A 20,389-nucleotide genomic window follows, 5' to 3' on the forward strand; every position below is an offset into this window, starting at 1 on the left:
AGCAGTTTCTTATTATATTAGTGATGTGTTTCCAGGGGGGAAATGGAAAGGGACTTATAATTTCACATTTACTTATAGAGTGTTAATCTGTATTTGATGTTTTAATTTGTATCTGTTTTGTTGTGCAAAGATACTGTGTAACTGTTGCCACTATATTAATGTAATATGTTATAAAGGTTTCTAATGTTTATTTTGTATTTGTATATATCATTGCTGTAATTAGAGATAAGACTTTTATTTTGAAGCCTCCACTGAGCTGCATGTTTGAGAAGAACCTTCTAGAAGAAACACGGAGAAGTAACACGAGGAAGACACACGGAGAAGCAGGCAGATGCAGTTACGCGCATGTCTAAGAGTTTAAGTAAGAAAAGATAAGAAGATTCCTTTTCAAGAGCATGCAGCCAACGAGGTATTTTGTTTGTTATTTATTTTAACTTTAACTGTAATAATTGATACTGTGTTTGCTAGTTAGCTAACGCTGTATGTTGTGTCTTTTGTTGCCGTGTGTGGCGCAGTTTTCACGGTTTGATGTGGAGAACAAGACTTCATTAAAGACCCGTGGAGGAAACCATTTGCTGTCTGACTGTGCTTGGGAGGGAGTCACAGTGAAAACTCGGACTGTTCGTCGACGCAAGTGGGCGGAGCAGCAAGAAGTGTCAAGACTAGAGCTAATCTCAACGTGGTGGCTACGGTGCTTGGAACGATCGTGCAGATGAGTCGAAATCACGCACTTTCACACAGTTGAAGACGCACACACACACGCTGTTTGAGCATTTGTTTGAAAGCAAATCCATAAGAAACTTGGACATTAATAAGAGTGGGCTAAGAAGAGGGCTTTGCTAAAGTTTGCTTAAAGGTTTATGTGTGGGTTGAAGTACTGTTGTGTGAGTGATGAATGAAACTTATTTGCTTAGCATGTACAACTGAATCTTGCCATTTACTGTATAGCCAGTTTTAAGAAGCTAAAGGCTTAAAGTTGTAGGCTACATACTTTTTCGTTTTGAATTTCTAATATATTGATTTAAAGTGTGTTTTGTTGTTATACTAAGTGAAGGCTATTTTTCATTTGATGTTTAAGTTCTCAATAAGTGTTCCAAGGTAACCGAGATTTAATTTATACATTTTCTAAGTGCATTTACTGCTATTGATTATCATAGCTTATGATAATATTTTCAGTTTAAATATTAAAACACTGCAGATACACACATTTAATACAGATTTAAGTAAGCTTTAGCAATTCATCCAGACATTTATTATACTCTAGAGTTATTTTATTGACATTTACATGTAAGTTAGGATAAGCTATTCAAGACCCTTTGATAATGGCAGAGCCTAGTCAGTCTTTAACTCAGGTAAGGGACAATGTTAGGGATAGTGAAAATGAGCTGGCTGAAGATCAAGCTAGAGACACTGAAGCCCAACCAGAGGAAGTGCCTCAGCCAAGACGCAGTGAACGGATCCGTAATCTTACAGAAAAAGGCAAAGAAATGCAGGACAAGAAAATTAAACCACTGCAACAAAGATTTAACTACATTTACCAAAAATGGAGAACACAAGTTAAATCAGCTAAGCAGGCATTATCACAATCATCAGAGCCATTAGCAGACGGTCTGCTTCATGATATCATTGGCGACACCAGAGGCCTTTGTGCAGACGTCCAGCGTGTTTATGAAGAGCTGCGCAGAGTCACAACACCAGACTGTGATATGCGTCGAAGAGTGGATCGGTGTGTAGAGATTTCCAACTTCATCGTGTCCAAAGCTGCGAGTCGTCTGAGTGGGAAGACGCCAGAGGGAGAAGAACAAGATTGGCCAGATGCAAGCTCTCTTTGGAACTCAAGCACGAGTGAATCTGGAACTTCCTCCTCTATCTTAAAGGGCGCCTCAGAGCATTCAAAGATGTCTTCTGTGAAACATCAAGAAGCTGCCGCCGACGCTGCTGCAAGCCAAGCTGTTCTGGAAGTGTTGCAAGAACAAGAAAGAGAACAATTGGAAATACAGCGCCTGGAAGCAGAGGTTAAAAGGAAGAGTGCTGCTCAAGAGGCCGCCGCTCTAAAGCGTCGTTTAGAGCAAGAAGCAGAAGAGGTGAAGAGAAGAATAAGGAGAGAAGACGAGGACGCTGAAATAAAAGCTGAACTGGAAGAAGAGCACACAGCTATGCAAAGAACTCTTGAGGAAAGACGGAGAAGAATACAGCATTTGGAGGCCATGAAGGAGCTCAGTGCAGCACGAGCAAGAATGCAGGTGTACAACCAAGAACCAAAAGACATCCTAGGCCATGGGTTGGTTGCAGATAACCAGCTGCGGAGCCCCACAAGACACCTGCCCCTGCCTGTGTTTCCTGCCCCTCAAGCTGTCACAACTTCCTCAAGTGAAAGCACAACAGAGCTTGTCAAGGTCCTTGCAGATGCTTTTAGTGCCAACAGAATCCCAGTTCCTGAACCTTCAGTATTCAGTGGCAATCCATTAAAATACAGTGACTGGAAGCTTTCTTTCCAAACTCTGATAGACCAGAAGAATATTCAAGAGAAGGAGAAGATATACTACCTCCGTAGATATGTAAGTGGACAAGCCAAGAGTGCACTGGATGGCTATTTCCTACTTGGGACTGAATCTGCCTATGTGTCTGCATGGGAGATTTTGGAGGAAAGATATGGAAACCCATTTACAGTTGCAAAGGCATACAGAGACAAACTCCAAGCATGGCCCAGGATCGGCACTAAGGAGAGCTTCGAGCTCAGAGAGTTTGTTGATTTTCTCAGAAGTTGCGAGGCTGCAATGGTCCACATCAAAGCATTGGAGATTCTAAACGACTGCAATGAAAACAGAAAAATACTGTTAAAGTTACCTGACTGGCTAACTGCAAGATGGAATCGGAACGTCATAGAAGCTGAAGAGAAAAGCAGCAAGTTCCCCTCCTTTAGTCAGTTTGTCAAATTTCTGATAAGAGAAGTGAAAATCGCTTGTAATCCAGTTACATCTTTGCAGTCACTGAAACAAGGTGAAATTGAAAAGCCAAAACAACAAAGATATCAAAGTGTTAACGCAAAGACACTGACTACAAGCTCCAATGAAGACAGTGTGAAAACCTGCACTTTCTGTAAGAAGACTGGGCACACTTTGCTCAAATGCAGGAAGTTTGTGGAAAAAGCCGTCTCAGATAGAGTAAAGTTTGTCCAAGCTGAAAGGCTGTGCTTCGGTTGCCTTAGGCCCGGTCACCTCTCAAAGAGTTGCAACAAAAGGAGTGTTTGCGACACATGCAACAGGCGCCATCCTACTTGTCTGCATGAAGAGAGAGACACAGGCCTACAAAGAGCACCACAAGTCACACAAAGTCCAAGTCAAGACAGGTCAACTACAAGGCAGGAATGGAGTAGGGAAAGGCCCCAAGCAACACAACGTGAAACAATTGCAGTAGCTACTTCAAATAGAGTAATCCTTAAGGAAAATAATAAACAAACATCTGCAATAATTCCTGTTTGGCTGTCATCTGCAGCTCAACCATCACAAGAAGTACTTACATATGCTCTTTTGGATTCGCAAAGTGACACGACCTTTGTTCTCAGTGAAGTACATCGGAATCAGCCATCGCATAGTAGTGAGGCAAGTGACACCAGGAGTTAACCCCTCAGTCAGTCTGAAAACTGAAGTACACTATGTGAATAGAACCAAAGTCAAAGAAATCAACCCCTCAGACATCCTTAAGGTCCTTGAGTCAGACTTCTCAGAAAGAGCTGGAGAAGAGGATCCTGTGTCTCAAGATGATCTCAAGTTCCTGTCAAAGATAAGAGAAAACATCACACAAAAAGATGATGGGCACTACGAAATGCCATTACCGTTCAAACAGGAAAGACCAAAACTACCGAACAACAAGATATGTGCAACACATCGTCTTAATTGTCTTCAAAGGAGGCTAAAGAAGAATGAAACATACTACAAGGATTACGTGAACTTCATGAACGACATAATTTCACGTGGCGATGCAGAGAAAGTTCCTGAAGAGGAAATTGACCACAGCCCGGCTTGGTATATTCCACACCATGGAGTTTATCATCCGCAAAAACCAGGGAAAATCCGTGTGGTATTTGACTGTTCTGCCAAATTTCAAGAAACATCTCTTAACGATCATCTACTCACCGGACCGGACCTGACAAACATGTTAGTGGGTGTCCTGTGTAGATTCCGAAAAGGCTCCATCGCAGTGATGTGTGACGTTGAAAGGATGTTCCATCAGTTTCATGTGAAAAAGGAAGACCAGGATTACTTACGATTCCTATGGTGGGAGTATGGCAATCTGGAAACCACACCCACAACCTACAGAATGAAGGTCCACCTGTTTGGAGCGGCTTCGTCTCCCGGCTGTGCCAACTTTGGCTTGAAACATCTGGCGGCACAAGGGTAGGGTCTGTACAGTGAAGACACGATCCACTTCATACAAAGAAACTTCTACGTAGATGATGGGCTGGCAAGTGTTCATACTGAGAGGGAGGCCATCCAGCTCGTCAAGGAATCAAGAGAGCTTTGCGCCGCTGGCAAGCTAAGACTCCACAAGTTTGTCTCTAATGACAAGAATGTGATGGCATCCATCCCAGAAGAAGAACGTGCTACAATTAAAGAGCAAGACATGGCCTTGAGCTTACCTCATATGGAGAGAGTGCTTGGAGTTGAATGGTGCATCACTTCTGATTCATTCAGATTCAGAGTTCAAGTAAAGTCCAATCCACTGACCAGAAGAGGTGTGCTCTCTACAGTAGCCTCGGTGTATGATCCATTGGGATTCATGGCACCTTTTGTCCTTATTGGGAAACAAATTCTTCAACAAATGTGCAGAGAAAAGATTGGCTGGGATGATGAAATTCCAGTAAACCTAAAGCCCCAGTGGGAGTCCTGGATCAGAGACCTACCCAATCTAGCTGAAATGGAAATCAAAAGATGCTACTTACCTGCAAGTTTTGGCAACATTAAGAGTCATGAACTTCATCATTTTTCCGATGCAAGCACCTCTGGATATGGTGAATGTACTTACCTGCGAGTCATCAATGAGTCCAACGATGTCCATTGCTCTCTATTAATGGGAAAATCAAGAGTCTCACCAACCAAAGTGACAACAATACCAAGACTGGAGCTCAGTGCAGCAGTAGTTGCAGTCCGCACCAGTGACATGCTCCGCAATGAATTGGAAATCCAAGACCTGCAAGAATACTTTTGGACGGACTCTACAGTCGTCCTCGGCTACATAAACAACGATGCAAGAAGATTTCAAGTGTTTGTAGCCAACCGCATACAAAGAATCAAGTCAAGTACGAAGCCTGAACAATGGTTCCACGTTGCATCTGAGGATAATCCGGCCGACCATGCGTCCCGAGGATTGACTGCAGAGCAACTCAAGACCTCCAATTGGTTCAGCGGACCGAAGTTTCTTTGGCAAAAGGACCTACCTGATAGAGCTTGCAAGGTGGAAGAAGTTAAGGAAGATGATCCTGAGCTCCGCAAGGCTCTTGTGTTGAGTACTAAGGCAAGGGAGAACAGATCACTTTTAGACCGCCTTGAGAAGTTTTCTGACTGGTCAAGGGTAGTGCAAGCAGTTGCCAGATTGAAATGACGAGTTAAAGAACACAAAGCTGACAAGCAAAGAACCAATGAAAGTACAAGCCTAGAAGAAAGGAAAGAAGCAGAAATTGCTATCATTAAGTTAGTTCAAGAAGAAGCGTTTCCAGATGAGATAAAGAGCTTGGAAGTGAAGAAATCAATCTGTAAGACAAAGCACAGCAAGCTGTACAAGTTAAGTCCATTTTTGGATGAAGAAGGGATCCTAAGAGTGGGAGGACGTTTGAGTCAAGCCACGTTACACCCACATGTGAAGCATCCAGCAATACTTCCAAGAAACAGTCACATATCAGACTTAATTATTAAGCACTTCCATGAAAGAGTTCATCATCAGGGACGTGGAATGACTGTTAACGAACTGCGAGCTAATGGATTGTGGATCCTGGGATGCAGCAGTGCAGTGTCGTCACACATCTTCAAATGTGTCAAGTGTCGAAAGTACAGAAGATGTACTGAAGAACAGAAAATGGGTAACTTACCTGAAGATAGAATGGAAACAAGTCCTCCGTTCACCTACACTGGCATCGACTGCTTTGGTCCAATCCATGTTAAAGACGGAAGAAAAGACATTAAAAGGTATGGACTTTTACTTACCTGTCTATGTTCGAGAGCTATACACATAGAGATGCTTGATGACATGACGACTGATGCGTTCATAAATGCCTTAAGAGCATTCATTGCTATAAGAGGAAATGTTCGTCAACTTCGAAGTGACCAAGGAACCAATTTCATTGGTGCAAGAAGAGAGTTTGCAGAACTCATGAAAGGAATGGATGAAGACAGAGTAAAGGCTCTAGGATGTGAATTTCTGATGAATCCTCCAGCGGCAAGTCATATGGGTGGCGTCTGGGAGAGGCAAATTAGAACTATAAGAAGTGTTCTCACTGCCATTCTTGACCAGTCAGCACAAAGACTTGATAGCTCATCTCTCAGAACTTTTCTATATGAAGTGATGGCGATCATTAATAGCAGACCACTTACCGTTGAACACTTGAATGACCCATCCTCACCTGAACCTTTGACTCCAAATCATATTCTTACAATGAAGTCCACCATCATTCTTCCCCCACCTGGACAGTTTATCAAGGAAGATCTTTATCTTCAAAAGAGGTGGCGTCGAGTTCAATATCTAGCCAATGAGTTTTGGATTCGATGGAAAAAGGAATATCTTTTGAGTTTACAACCAAGACAAAAGTGGCAGAAGAACAGAAGAAACCTAAAAGTAAACGACATTGTGCTTTTAAAGGATGATCATGCCCCACGTAATGAATGGAAGCTGGCCAGAATAACAGAAGTTTATCCAGGGTCAGATGATAGGGTGAGAAAGGTCAGATTGTTAGTTAGTGACACCACATTTAATGAAAAGGGTAAATCCACTACTAAGACAGTTTTCTTGGAGAGACCTGTGCATAAGTTGGTTACTCTGCTTGAAGCAGACCCAGTTTAATATGTCTAATGTTTATCTTCATTCTATGGAAGAAGTTTAATGTTTATCTTTGCATTCCACACGTAATGGTTAATGACAGATGTGTAATGTTTTAAGGTCAAAGACTTTAACTGCAACAGTCAGTATGTATAAGGAAATCTCAGAGTAAGGTTTTGTGATTTGGTGGGAGTGTAACTGTTGCCACTATATTAATGTAATATGTTATAAAGGTTTCTAATGTTTATTTTGTATTTGTATATATCATTGCTGTAATTAGAGATAAGACTTTTATTTTGAAGCCTCCACTGAGCTGCATGTTTGAGAAGAACCTTCTAGAAGAAACACGGAGAAGTAACACGATGAAGACACACGGAGAAGCAGGCAGATGCAGTTACGCGCATGTCTAAGAGTTTAAGTAAGAAAAGATAAGAAGATTCCTTTTCAAGAGCATGCAGCCAACGAGGTATTTTGTTTGTTATTTATTTTAACTTTAACTGTAATAATTGATACTGTGTTTGCTAGTTAGCTAACGCTGTATGTTGTGTCTTTTGTTGCCGTGTGTGGCGCAGTTTTCACGGTTTGATGTGGAGAACAAGACTTCATTAAAGACCCGTGGAGGAAACCATTTGCTGTCTGACTGTGCTTGGGAGGGAGTCACATACTGGTTTTCTTTTCTTTCATTCTAGAACATATTGGGGGAAGATCACTGAGAGGGTGATTGATGTTCAGGGACTCAGACACTTCAAAGATGGAAAATACGGATTGACTGAAGGACTCTGGACAAAGATAAAAATATCCAGATTCAACATGTCATCGATACTACAACTGAGAGTCAATACTGCTGAGAAACGTGCAGTGTTCTTTATTTTTATGTTTTCTCCGTAGATGTAGAAGTGATATTAAAAATGAATTATATTCTTTGAAATGTTAATTACTTGGAAAATGACATTTTCTGTTATTAGGTAAATATACTGGGATCTCAGATGTTTTCCTTTTCGTGATCTTTAAGGATAGTGGTGTTAGGCAGGGAAAGGTTCATTGAAAGCTCCAATGGGGCAACCAGGCTGACTTTGGACATTATTTTGTTTTTATTTGCTGAGATTCCATATGAATTTGCTTAAAGTCTTTTTCTTACGTAATTTGCTAAATTCCTCATTTCAGTAGCATGGAGTATGACGTATGGCCGCCTGGGCAGAGGGGTCGTGAGAGAATTTTCCTGTCTAGTTTGTTTGATGGATATTATAGGAAAGATAGCTGCCTGACAGGTTTTTCACTCTTACTCTTAAATACTCCATAACTGTTGCTATGTTGTTAAAATTATGCTGTAGATGGTTTGTTGTTTTTGTAATGATCATGTACCTGTATGTTTTATTCTTTTGATTGTTTCGAGACTTTATTTAGTCTCGAAGGGGGGTTTATGTCGTATATTCGTTAGAGTAAAACATGTGGATATATGCTTACAAACACAAAGACATTCTCAGAGAGTCCACCAGATGTGTGTCTTATTTACTTTACCCTTTGGGGGACGACCTTTGACCTAGGGAACCATCTCTTACCAGTTAACAGATGGGCTCAGAAGGAATGTTCTTGACCAGTGTGCCTTCATGTTCGGACACAAAGATGTGCCCTTATTCAGTCAGAAATCCCATGTGGGATGCATTATACCTGAAGTCATGGGTGGAACCAAACTCCCTATATATGTGTGCTTTCATCCCCTGCAAGTCAGATTTCACTATTGGCTTGTGTGTCTCCGAGTCTCTAGAGCTCGTCCTGACCTGTGGTTTCTTGTAATAAACTTTGTTACACTGAAACTACTGGGTCCTCGGAATCCTTCCTTCATCATCAACAACTTCTACAACATCATTGACCTCTCGGCTGCATCAAATATACGATAGTGGGTTAAACCACGGACAAATTTTGTGTCAAGAAGTTTTGATCAAGTCTGGATTTAAACTGTACGACCCAGGACCGTCTGTGCGTGAGGTGACGACGTGAAACACTGAAGCAACACAACAAACTCGTTGTGAGGTTTTATCCTCATTACAATGAACAGCACGATAAACGTAACGACCTCAAGTCCACAACATCACAGTATCTCCAATATGTGGCTTGTGTGTCAGGACTCAACTCAACGTCTTCACCCTGAAACTTCACCAAACCATTTCATTCCTCAGTGACAATGACCAATGACAGATGAGTTTCACTGTGTTCTCTTGAGCTCCGGTCTGTGTCTCAGCCTTGTTGGTTAATACCATCTTTGAAATGTACATGTGATGGGAAGAGAATGAGGAAACATTTGGACTAAATAGAACTGGGTGTGGACGAAGACAAAGGCTTATCAAGTTTATCCAGATTCCAGTAAGAGGAGCAGCACTTTACAAACCAATAATTGGTAAAACAACTCTGGGTTTGTTGATGACTTTGTTCCTCAATTTCAGTTACATTTGAAAACAAAGACAAACTGTGTCATATTAGAGAAGAGCCTCCTACAGATTCCTGATTTTAGTTTTTCCTTGAAAATAGTTTTGAAATGTTTAAACGTTTAGAAGTGAGACAAAAAAAAATGACTTATCAATACAAAACTAATCGACTCTACAAAACAGAGAGGGTTCACAGGGAGCGACTGGGCGGGTCCATGACGCTCAACACGCAACAGATGCAATGATGAAAACAAAAAGAAAACAAATATCTCCGGATGAAAGAGTGAAGCCACACATGTAGAAGACAAGTGCATTTCCTCTGTGCCGCTTATTACGGCCTTGTCGTCTGTTTTGTAGAGTCGATTAGTTTTGTATTGATAAGTCATTTTTTTGGTCTTGTCCCAAATATAATGTTTCATAACATTTGCTGCCAGTGGTCGAGACATTTCTTTAAAGTTGTCACAATCGTATCTTCATGATCTAAATGAGATGTGTCATATTGAACGTGATGTATGTAACAGGAGGAGAGAGGTGTGCATGTGTGAAGCCTGGTTTAGTGAAGTCACTGTACTGATATCATTGTGTCCCCGCAGAGAGCTGTGGAGAAGATAAACGTCCCCGACCAGCAGGTCAACAGTGGTCGTCCTCTTTTCCCTCAGCTTTAATGGACACAACGCAGAGTCCAGGGACAGTGGGGGGGTCGTGACCTGGATCCACACAGACTGGTTCGTCTCTGGAGTTGAGGACCAGCAGCAGCTTGGTCCCCAGAGGCTGCTTCACGTCACAGAGTGTGTTCATTTACTTTCTGTTATTGCATTGAATGGAAATGGTGAACAGGGTTGGTGTTCACATGTGAACCGATACCAGTAACAGCAACAGAACTTTTGAACTCAGTCAATGTGTGGAGAGCTGGAAGAGATGGTGGCGCTCGGTTTGGCTTGATTTTACATTCACTGTTAAACGGTTCATGTTCAACTGAAATAGTGTTTTATAAGATGGTGGGCATGAAAAATGAATGAGGACCAAGTTCCAGCTGATAGTATCAACTTCTCTGTCTGAAGGTGAGTTAACCTGTTCGAGGGCATTACCCCGAAGGAGCTGTCCAGGTATGCTGTTTTACCGATCAGTTTCAAACATTGTTATTTACAGAACTGCGTCGTACTAGCCTGACGTTGTCAGACTCACAATTCTAGTCAGAATGTGAGTCTGAGACCGCTCCATTGGGCTGTGATTATGGGGCATGTTTCAACTGAACCAGGAAGTAAAATTCCTCTTCGCTCAATTGGATAGACCTACAACCATCAGAGCAACGTAGTATGTGACGTATTTTAAGCGACGCATTGTGAGTTATTTACTAACGCCGGGTTCACACTGGACACTGAAGCGATGCCGAAAAGACGCTTCAGCGCAGCGCCAAGCCTTAAATAACAGCTGGCTCCCATCCACTCCCATGTTAAAACTTTGTGGGGGTCACACCGGAGGCTGAAACGCCGCGTTGCGCCAAGGCTGCCTCGCGCTGTGCAGCGATCGTTTCGGCGTCGAGTCTATTTTTTGCGCTTGACGCGAGTGTATCGCACCAGGAAACACACTGAAAAACGATCTTAAACTATATTGATGACATATTTTATATGATATAAATGATCAAATATGTATCCCATACTTTGAATTCCCCTTCTGTTGTCCTGGACCACTTTTACAGACCACATTATTAAATGTCCCCCTCTGCCCATCCACTACAGCCACACAAGCAGTGATACAGATAAAAAGAGAGAGAGGGGGGCTACGTTCTCCACATAGGCTTGAGTGGAGAATACGTAATTTACCCCCGACACACGACATGTAACGGAGCAAACAGCGAAGTTCTTCAACATGGATGATATTAAATTAATAATTGAAGTGGAGAAGTGCAGTGAGTTGTATGATCCTCGGAACATGTTGTATAAAGACAACACCAAGGAGGACACATGTTGGGACGCTGTTGCTTAATGTTGGAGCAACAAGTAAGTATATGCTTTTAATCTACTGGATCAACGGGTGATATTATTAGCGCTGCCCGGCGGTTCAGCGTCGCTTCAGTGTCCGGTGTGAACAGCCAAGCGCCGGCGCGATAGGGATTAGCGAGGTGCTTTGGCGTCGCCTCCACGTTCTCTGTTCCTCTTTCAAAATGAATGCGCTGTCGATGTCTTCTAAAACAGACTCAATGGCAGCATCTACACATCTCAGCTCTCCAGCGGCAGGCATTCAACCTAAGCGCACTTTGATGACGTGGTTGAATACGTTACCGTTGATCATCTGTCCATCATCGTATAAAGCCCGCCCTGACAATCTGATTGGTCCGGATGATTTCGAACCGGGCATAATTTCTCCCCAACGGAGCGACTCCAGACCGAACTTCCCGACCTCAAATGTTATGGGCGGGGCTAAGTTCGTCTGGCATCCAGGCTAGCGTCGTAAAGCTAGGTACTAATGCAACATATTGTTAGAAAGCTAAGATTCTTCTGATTCCACTGATGTAAACCATTTCAAGATCCGATCACCACAGCCGGTACAATCAACGTCCCAGTCAGACCGGAAGTGGGAAAAAAATTCCGTTTGCATGTAAAAAAAAGCTCTCAAAATGGTGGATAGCCATATCCTATTGGTTCAAGTGAGCTGTCAATCTAAACTTGACCCAATCGGAGCTGGCATGGGCTGGCATGGGCTGTCCACAGCCTGCAATAGCCAACGCGATGCACCTTGTTGTTGGAAGGAGCCTGCCCCTCTTCTGACGTGTAAAGGCTGAGCCAATTGCTACCGATTGCTACCGATACATGTTGCTAAAATATATGAAAGATGTTTATTTGTATACCTTTTAAACAATATGATCGGTTTTGTCTCCTTTATATAAAAGTATGATTTTGAGTGTAAAATTTGCCTTTTTAGCCTGGTTGGTCTCATGGTTACAAAGGGTCATTTGGAGCCCCATATGACCCTTTGTGGAAAACGCCCAGACATGCTCTTAGGAAAAAATCTGTCAAATATTCATTTTCTGTGGTATTGTTATCAAATTTGAACTTGGGCTAGTCGAGGCTTCATGCTAGGGTCCCATTCTGTTTTCCAGCTCAGTCCCAGCTAGAGTCATCTGCAGGCATCTGTTTATTAAAAAATATTCAGGCGGAAATAAAAACCTTCTACTTCTTATTGATTAAGTCTCATAAAAGTACTGACTACAAATTTGGAACTCTGATTAACAATTCAATTAATAACTATAACCAAAATTACCATATAGATAGTCATCTAAGTTGAAGGATATAGAGTTCTTTACAGTGTAGAGGTTGGCAAAATTCACTTATGCAACAATAATGAAAAAACATTTGTGAAAGAAAAACATATATTATGAATACAATAAAGTATAAGAACACAAACTACTAACGGTTTACTTAATATATAAAGATGTGTATGTGAGTATTGGTGTGTGTGTCTGTGCGTCTGTGTGCTTCCAAAATGGCGGCTGGCCACTACAAAGATAACACCCCCCTTTGGAGTTGAGGAATTGAAAAGAGGAGTTGGATAAGTCAGACTTCTCCTCTCGGCGGGATCGTAGAAAGAGAAGATGTGACCTGGAGAAGCCAGGAAAAAAAAGAGGGGGAGACCTGGCCTTATATTGGCCCTGTGACCTCACAGGTCATTGGGCCTAGAGTGACCAATAGTGGTTGACACTTGTGTCTCTGGTCGGTTTTCACACCTCTGTGTGATGTTGAGGCATCCTGGGAGACTGAGTTCTGGAGGCTCTGGTTTTCTCCAGAGCAAAGGACATGCAGCTTTAGGCTTTTGACTGCACACGTAGGCTGAACTTTGGTTCCCCAGATACCAGGTCCTAACACAGGCGACCCCTCTTACCTCAACTTGACTGGTGCAAAGTCGGTCCCACAGTCGGATGAAAGAGCCTCCAGTCTTCAGAGGAGGTGGGTCCCACTAGAACACAGTCTGAGGGGGGGGAAGAACTGATGGAACTTCAGAAAACGAGTCACGCCTTCGAATGACCAGCACTCTGACATACTGTGCAAGTTTCTGGGCCAAGGATGAAGACATAATGAGGAAGACTCCGAGAAGCAGCCCATCCAGGAAGCCACAAGAACAAGTTCACACACTGGAATTAAAGGAGGGCGGCTCCCTGCCTCCAGCGACTGCTTGTGAACGTGAACCTGGAAAGCTGGACTCATTTTCAAATCTCTGCTGAAACTAAACCTCTAAATCACCACATCGTCTTCCATTAGGAGACGTCCTCCGTCCTCTCCTGTCCCTCGGCTGTCTCACACACACAGTTTAGTTAAAGGGGACATATTATTCCCATTTCACCACAGTTGATATGGCTCCTTGGGGTCTTAATGAAATGTCTGTAACATTTTTTGGTCAAAAAACCAAAAGGATCATTTAAAACAGCACCCTTTTACCCTGTCTAAAACAGCCTTCCTCAGATTGACCTGTTTTGAGTGCCCCACCCCCTCTCACCGCCCCGCCCCTGCTATCACCAACAACCCAACCCCCTTCTCACTGCCCCGCCCCCGACACACACACACACACACACACAGACACAGACACACACACACACACAGATCTTAAATCTCCCCTTAGCATATTTAAGGTTGTTAAAATCATTTTAAGTCACTGTCCTACACATATATTTCTGTATCTGTTTGTTGTGTTTCTTCATTGAAGCTACAATTTTCTAAATACTACACCTTCTGATAAAGATGTACATTATTTAAATACATGCATTAGATATGTGTGTATACACTAATTGTATGTGTATATTTCTTCATACAGGGCATATATTCTGAGCGCACACACACACACACGCAAACCCATCCAGTTTCACGTCTTAAATCTGCCCTTAGCATATTTAAGGTTGTTAAAATCATTTTAAGTCACTGTCCTACACATATATTTCTGTATCTGTTTGTTGTGTTTCTTCATTGAAGCTACAATTTTCAAACTACTACACCTTCTGATAAAGATGTACATCATTTAAATACATGCATTAGATATGTGTGTATACACTATATAACTGTATGTGTATATTTATTCTTAGAGGGCATATATTCTGAGCGCACACACGCACACACAGATCGTGGAGGGGCTACAGCTCTGGAGGCTAACACTGCTGCAACTTTTACGGCGAAATGCACTTAAAACCCCGGGTATGAGTTTATTGAGCAACGGAGGTGGCAACAAGCTAATGATGACCGGCACCGGTGCGTGCAGCTTGGGGTACGTGGAGCAAATCTGTACGGGCCACAAAAGTTATAAGGCGCAGCTCTCTCCCCCCCTCCTCATCCTCTGCTTCGCCGTCCGGGCATCACAGGAGAGGTTGTCCGCTGAGCGAGCGCCAAAGCACGGATACAATGCAGCCGGAGACTGGGACTGCAGTAAGGTGAGCCGTCATCTGGGAAGCCAGCCGCCACTCGGGTTTTTGTTGCGCGTCTACTACTGCCTCATACGGTAAAGCGGTAAAGCCGTTTCACCCAACCATGCTGTTTTACCGTAAAGCCACAAGTAGACGCGCAACAAAAAACACGTTCCGGTGCTATTTTATAACAAAGCTCCACAAACAGCTGTTTTAAATTATACCTGCTGTTTCAACCGGGCAACACACACAGAAGCAACGACTCGGGTTAGCAACGGCCGGGGTTCCACATGCAATACTGCTGTAAAAACGTGCACAAGCAGCCATTTGAAGCAACTTTAAACACAAACTAACAGCTAACTAGCGTTAGCCCACTGCTAACACACAGGGGACACACAGGCTGGAGATTTGTCACAGATCAATAATGATCAATGATGAAAATGAGACATACCCTGCAGACGTGGGGAACCCTGAGCCGGTGAGATGTGTCCGGCTCTCAGGTGTGTGAAGCCAGTGGGAGCATCGCCAGCCTCGCAGTGAGCCGCCGGGGGACCAACCCGTCACCGAGCAGCCGGCTGCTGCTGCCGACGACACCGGCCGGCAAGCCGGGCACTGATTGCTATGAGGCTAACGCCAGCTAGCTTACATGTCACCGTCAATTACCAAACAAAACAACAGCTTTTCTAGTTGAAGACACTCACTGCGACACGAGACACGCACTTTCAACGCTCCCCTGTCTGTGGGGAGATCAGTCAGGCGGCTGCTGCCAACCGTAAACAAACACCGACAGGTCTACCAAAAGCCAGGAGCCCGAGCTGAGGAGGGGGCTTTGTCATGTGACTTACCCCGACGCAGGCTCTGCTTCTCGGCCAGATCTCCGCCTCTCACCCCGCTCACCGGCTGGTTAGTGTCCCCCCTCGGCTAGCTTCCCAGCTAACACCCGCAGCCTCGAGCTGAGGAGGGTGCTGTGGCTCATAAGGTAACCCGGTCTCCTCCTCCACCAGATCTCCGCCTCCAGGAGGCTATGCCATGTAGACCGACTGTGACGTCAATTCTGGTCGTATTGCCATTCGACGCACTCTATGGTATATTTTCTTACATAGAAGAACCACAACAAATCGCGGGAGTTGTTTTTTTCCAGAGTTTTTGGGACGGTAGACATGCCAGATACCCACACTAACGTGTAGAAGCAGTACAAAAGTGGATTTTTCATAATATGTCCCCTTTAAAAATTACTTTCAACTCAACATCTGTGTTTTTGACAGATTACTAAGAAATCAACCAGTTCTCTGAAGCTCAACAATTAGAGGGTTTATTGTTAATTCAATTGATACAAATTTACTTTTTTTATTATAAATGATCACAAATTATAATTTTATCTTTACTTAATCAAAAGATGTAAAAAAAATAGAATAAAAATTAAAATAAACTCAGCTTCTTAAATCTGAAGATTTCCAATGTTCTTATTTCAAAAAAATTGTCAATATTGATTATTGATTGTGAGCATTTTAAATTGATTAATCAATTCAGATATTTCTTTGGACTATTTGTTAAACTGAACAGTCAAGGGTCAGATGCATTAACGTTTAGGAACAGTCAAAATCCATATTGAATTTTTGTTTATTACCACTGATGCACACAGTTAACAAGTTAATACAATCATAATTGACATGATGCAAGTAGATTATATAAAACATAATTTCACATCAGAAAATCTGAACATTAAATTACACAAGAAAATGTCAAACGTCCTCTGGTACCACCATCTCAAAGGTGAGGGGTCTTCTTTTTCTAAAAATATCTAAACTAAACAGTCCTGAGCATTATGGAACCCTGTCTTGTACTATGGAGCTGATTGATTGATTGATTGATTGATTGATTGATTGATTGATTGATTGATTGATTGATTGATTGATTGATTGGTTGATTGATTGATTGATTGATTGATTGATTGATTGATGATTGAACTGATCAATCACTGAATAAGTTGCAGCCCTAAAAACAAAGTCCCCCGACTATACACTTACTGCTTTTTCAACACAGAAACCAAATAAGCACATTAACAATTCTTCAACTGAAAACACAAATAAAGACTTAAAGCCAATTTAAAGAAGCAAACAATGAAAACAAATGCTCATGTCGGGGATTTTCTTTTTTAAAAGTGCAGTTACATATTTCACCTTTTGGGTTATTCACATCATTCTGAAAAACCCAAGAAGAGCTTCATTTGGATAACCTCTGCAGCGCGGCTGAAGGTAAAGAGACATGTTAGAATGTTTCATAAGGCCAGGCTGTGACAGAGTCCAGCCTGACACATGAAAGTTGTGTGCACAACACATACCCCAGGGTGTGGTCCACAAAACAAAGGTGCCCTCTTGTGGTGGTGCATCAGTTTTCAGATTGCACTTGTTCTGCAAGGAGAAATGTGAAAGCTTCACCCAAGCTTCTGCAGCTTAAAGCAACGAGCAGTGAGATGCAACATGGGTCCAGCTCAACAAACTGAAACATCAACACAACGACCAATGAGAAGACGTCATGCTGCCCCTCAGGAATGATTGACAGCTGATCTCTGTGCGGAGCAGAAACGTCACCACGAAGAACTTTGATCAACAAACATGGAGACAAAAGAAGTTAAAGATTTACACACAAAATCTGAATCACTGCTTTTAATGACTCAAGTCTATTTGAGTTTACAGAACTCAGCTGTGGATCCATCATAATAAACCCAAACTCCAGCATAGAGAGGCTGAGTGAATGTGGTCTGGACTCTGTGGAGGATCATGGTGTCAGAGACGCTGTAGAAGGACAGAACACCTGCACTGTGATCCAGGTACACTCCTACTCTGGAGGACACAGGACCTGACACTGGAGTGTTGATGTTGTTGTAATGAAAGTTATAACTGTTTCTATAACAGTATAATGACCAAGATTTATCATTGAATCCAAATTCACATTCAGGTGAGTCTCCTGCTCTGCTGATGTTCTTGTATGTGACTGCTATACCAACTCCTCCATACACCCCACACTCCACCTCCACCTCCCAGTAACAACGGCCAGTCAGACTCTCTCTACTCATGACCTGAGGCCAATAAGTGAATCTGTCTGGGTGATTAGAATAAGACTTTTTTTTTCTCTTACATGTTACTTTTCTGTTTCCCTCAGATAATAACAGATATTTGTTTGCTGTGTTTGGATCCAGTGTGATTTCCTGTGAATATCTTAAGACGTCAGCTCTGGTCTCTGGTTGTGGCAGTAAAACATCCACTTGAGACACAATCTGTAAAATCTGTGTCTCTGTCTCACTCAGAATGTCCTGTAGTAGACCTCTGACCTGGGACACAGCTGCTGTCACGTCCTCAAAGTTCCTCAGAGGACGGATCCTGAAGCTGGATGAGTGTGTAGATCCACTGAGTGGTGACAGTGAGAGGTAGTTGTGTAGAAACTGGTTGTGATCCTCTGTGTCTGAGAGCTGCTTCAGTTCCTGGTCTTTCCTCTTCAGCTCAGTGATCTCCTGCTCCAGTCTCTCCTGAAGCTCTCTGACTCGACTCACTTCAGTTTGCTGCTGGGATCTGATCTGCTGCTTCACATCAGAGCTTCTTTTCTCCAGCAGACGGATCATCTCAGTGAAGATCTCCTCACTGTCCTCCACTGCTTTATCAGCAGAGCCATTGAGGGCCTCCTCCTCCTGTTGAAGCAGCTTCATGTCTTTCTCTGTGTCCTGGACTCTCTGCTGGATTGTTTGTCTCCTCAGCCCGAGCTCTCTCTGCCTCTCAGTCCTTTCTGCTGCAGCTGACACTGTGTCGTGGTCTTTATGTTCCTCCACAGAGCAGAGATAACAGATACACTGCTGATCAGTGCGGCAGAACATCTTCATCACCTCGTCGTGACCAGAGCAGATGTTCTCCTGGAGCTTCTCCGAGGGCTCCACCAGCTTGTGCTTCTTCAATGGAGCTGACTGAAGATGAGGCTGGAGGTGTTTTTCACAATAAGAGGCCAAACAAACCAAACAGGACTTGAGAGCTTTCAGTTTTCTCCCAGTGCAGACATCACAGGCCACATCTTCAGGTCCAGCATAGCAGTGATCAGCAGGAGCAGCTTGGAGTCCAGTCTTCTTCAGCTCCTCCACTAAAGCAGCTAACATGGTGTTTTTCACCAGGACAGGCCTCGGTGTGAAGGTCTCTCTACACTGAGGACAGCTGTAGCTTCCTCTCTCCTCCCCATTGTCCCAGTGGGTGTTAATACAGCTCTTACAGTAGCTGTGTCCACAGCCAGTAGTCACCGGATCCTTCAGTGGATCCAGACAGATCGAACAGCAGAACGTTTCCTGCTCCAGCTGAAATTCTCTCTGAGCCATCTCACCGTCCTGGATCTCAGTTTCCCTTTAACTGACAAAAGTTGTATCAAGATCCGAACTCTGTTGTTCTCGTTGCCTCTCAGCTCCTGAACTTCATCTCACTTCACTCTCACTTCACTTATAACAGCAGCTCGGTGAAGGGGCCGGAGCAAGTTAATGTTTAGTCGTAATAAAAGCCAATTACAAGCTTTGCTTCCTCCTAGGATGTTCAGGGTGTGTTTTATTAACACTGATAACATGACAAAGTCCGGGTCATTCGACAGTTCTCCCAGATAAGACAGAACTTAATGACTTTCACAGGTCAAAGTTCTCCAAATGTAATTCCACGTGAAGCCACAGATCTCTGCTCCTTCTGCTCTCGTTCACTTCCTGCAGTGACGTATCTTCCACAGTGTTTCTTGTCTTTGACATCAATCATCATGACGGTGATTATCATAGTTTTACATTTTATTTGTGCAGCGCTCAAAAGTGCTAAAATTTGGAATACCACAAGCTCCAACACAAAACTTAGTTGAAATGTCTTCAAGCATATGTTTAATGAATAAGGAACGTTTGAACATTATCTGAGAATAAGAAGTGGAGGGAACTCCCAGCAGTATTTATTTGTAAGGAAACTGAAACTTATAATAAACTAGTCATCAAATAAACAAAATAGCTCCCTGAAGTTTAATACATTAAATAAAACCAGTACAACTTTGTTCTGAAACTTGAGTTTGACCAGTACTCCCAGTTCAGCAGCACCACATTGTGCAGAAAGCAGAGTTGCACAGCCAGTTTATTTAGGACAACAATTTTTGCGACACTTCCTGTTACCCTCCTGTTTCAAAATAAAAACACTCCAGTGATTCTGTTAACTGAATCCATTCATTTGTTTTTAAAAGGTTTTTTATTTTGAAATATCTGCAGCACCGGCTTCATACAGTAAAGTGCAGGTATTTATTTGAGTTAAACAATATTGAGGTGTATTGAAAGTGATTTAAACTTGTGTGTCTGCACTGTTATCAACACACATTTACATGACTCGCAGCAAATGAGAGCAGAGAGAATCAGCTGTAGAAGTAGTCACAGGCTGTGCTACCACTAGGGGGCGAAAGAGCTCCACTTCAACATGTCAGTGTGGGGGGGCAGACTACGTGTTGGCTAATGTGACAGGTTATTGTGTTGTATCGTTGTCTGTTCAATGTGTGCAGTCGCTAA

At 42.9% G+C, this 20,389-nt stretch overlaps 3 protein-coding genes across 3 annotated transcripts; 2 read left to right on the forward strand and 1 right to left on the reverse strand.

Annotated features, from left to right (window-relative positions):
• The first annotated feature begins 159 nt into the window (after positions 1–159).
• Positions 160–3,623, forward strand: LOC128454468 (uncharacterized). The gene is made up of 2 exons (XM_053437878.1): positions 160–409; positions 516–3,623. Exon 2 carries the CDS (start codon positions 1,323–1,325, stop codon positions 3,621–3,623), a length of 2,301 nt encoding a protein of 766 aa, XP_053293853.1. The 5' UTR covers positions 160–409; positions 516–1,322.
• Positions 3,580–5,606, forward strand: LOC128455095 (uncharacterized). Its single transcript, XM_053438732.1, has one exon. The coding sequence runs from the start codon at positions 4,576–4,578 to the stop codon at positions 5,599–5,601; it is 1,026 nt and encodes a 341-aa protein (XP_053294707.1). The 5' UTR covers positions 3,580–4,575; the 3' UTR covers positions 5,602–5,606.
• A 10,834-nt stretch (positions 5,607–16,440) lies between these two features.
• LOC128455091 (tripartite motif-containing protein 16-like) lies at positions 16,441–19,321 on the reverse strand. The gene has a single exon (XM_053438728.1). It carries the CDS (start codon positions 19,190–19,192, stop codon positions 17,519–17,521), a length of 1,674 nt encoding a protein of 557 aa, XP_053294703.1. The 5' UTR covers positions 19,193–19,321; the 3' UTR covers positions 16,441–17,518.
• Between the last annotated feature and the right edge of the window lie 1,068 nt (positions 19,322–20,389).

The sequence above is a fragment of the Pleuronectes platessa genome, chromosome 13 (genome assembly GCF_947347685.1).
Source record: "Pleuronectes platessa chromosome 13, fPlePla1.1, whole genome shotgun sequence".
Classification (NCBI taxonomy): domain Eukaryota; kingdom Metazoa; phylum Chordata; class Actinopteri; order Pleuronectiformes; family Pleuronectidae; genus Pleuronectes; species Pleuronectes platessa.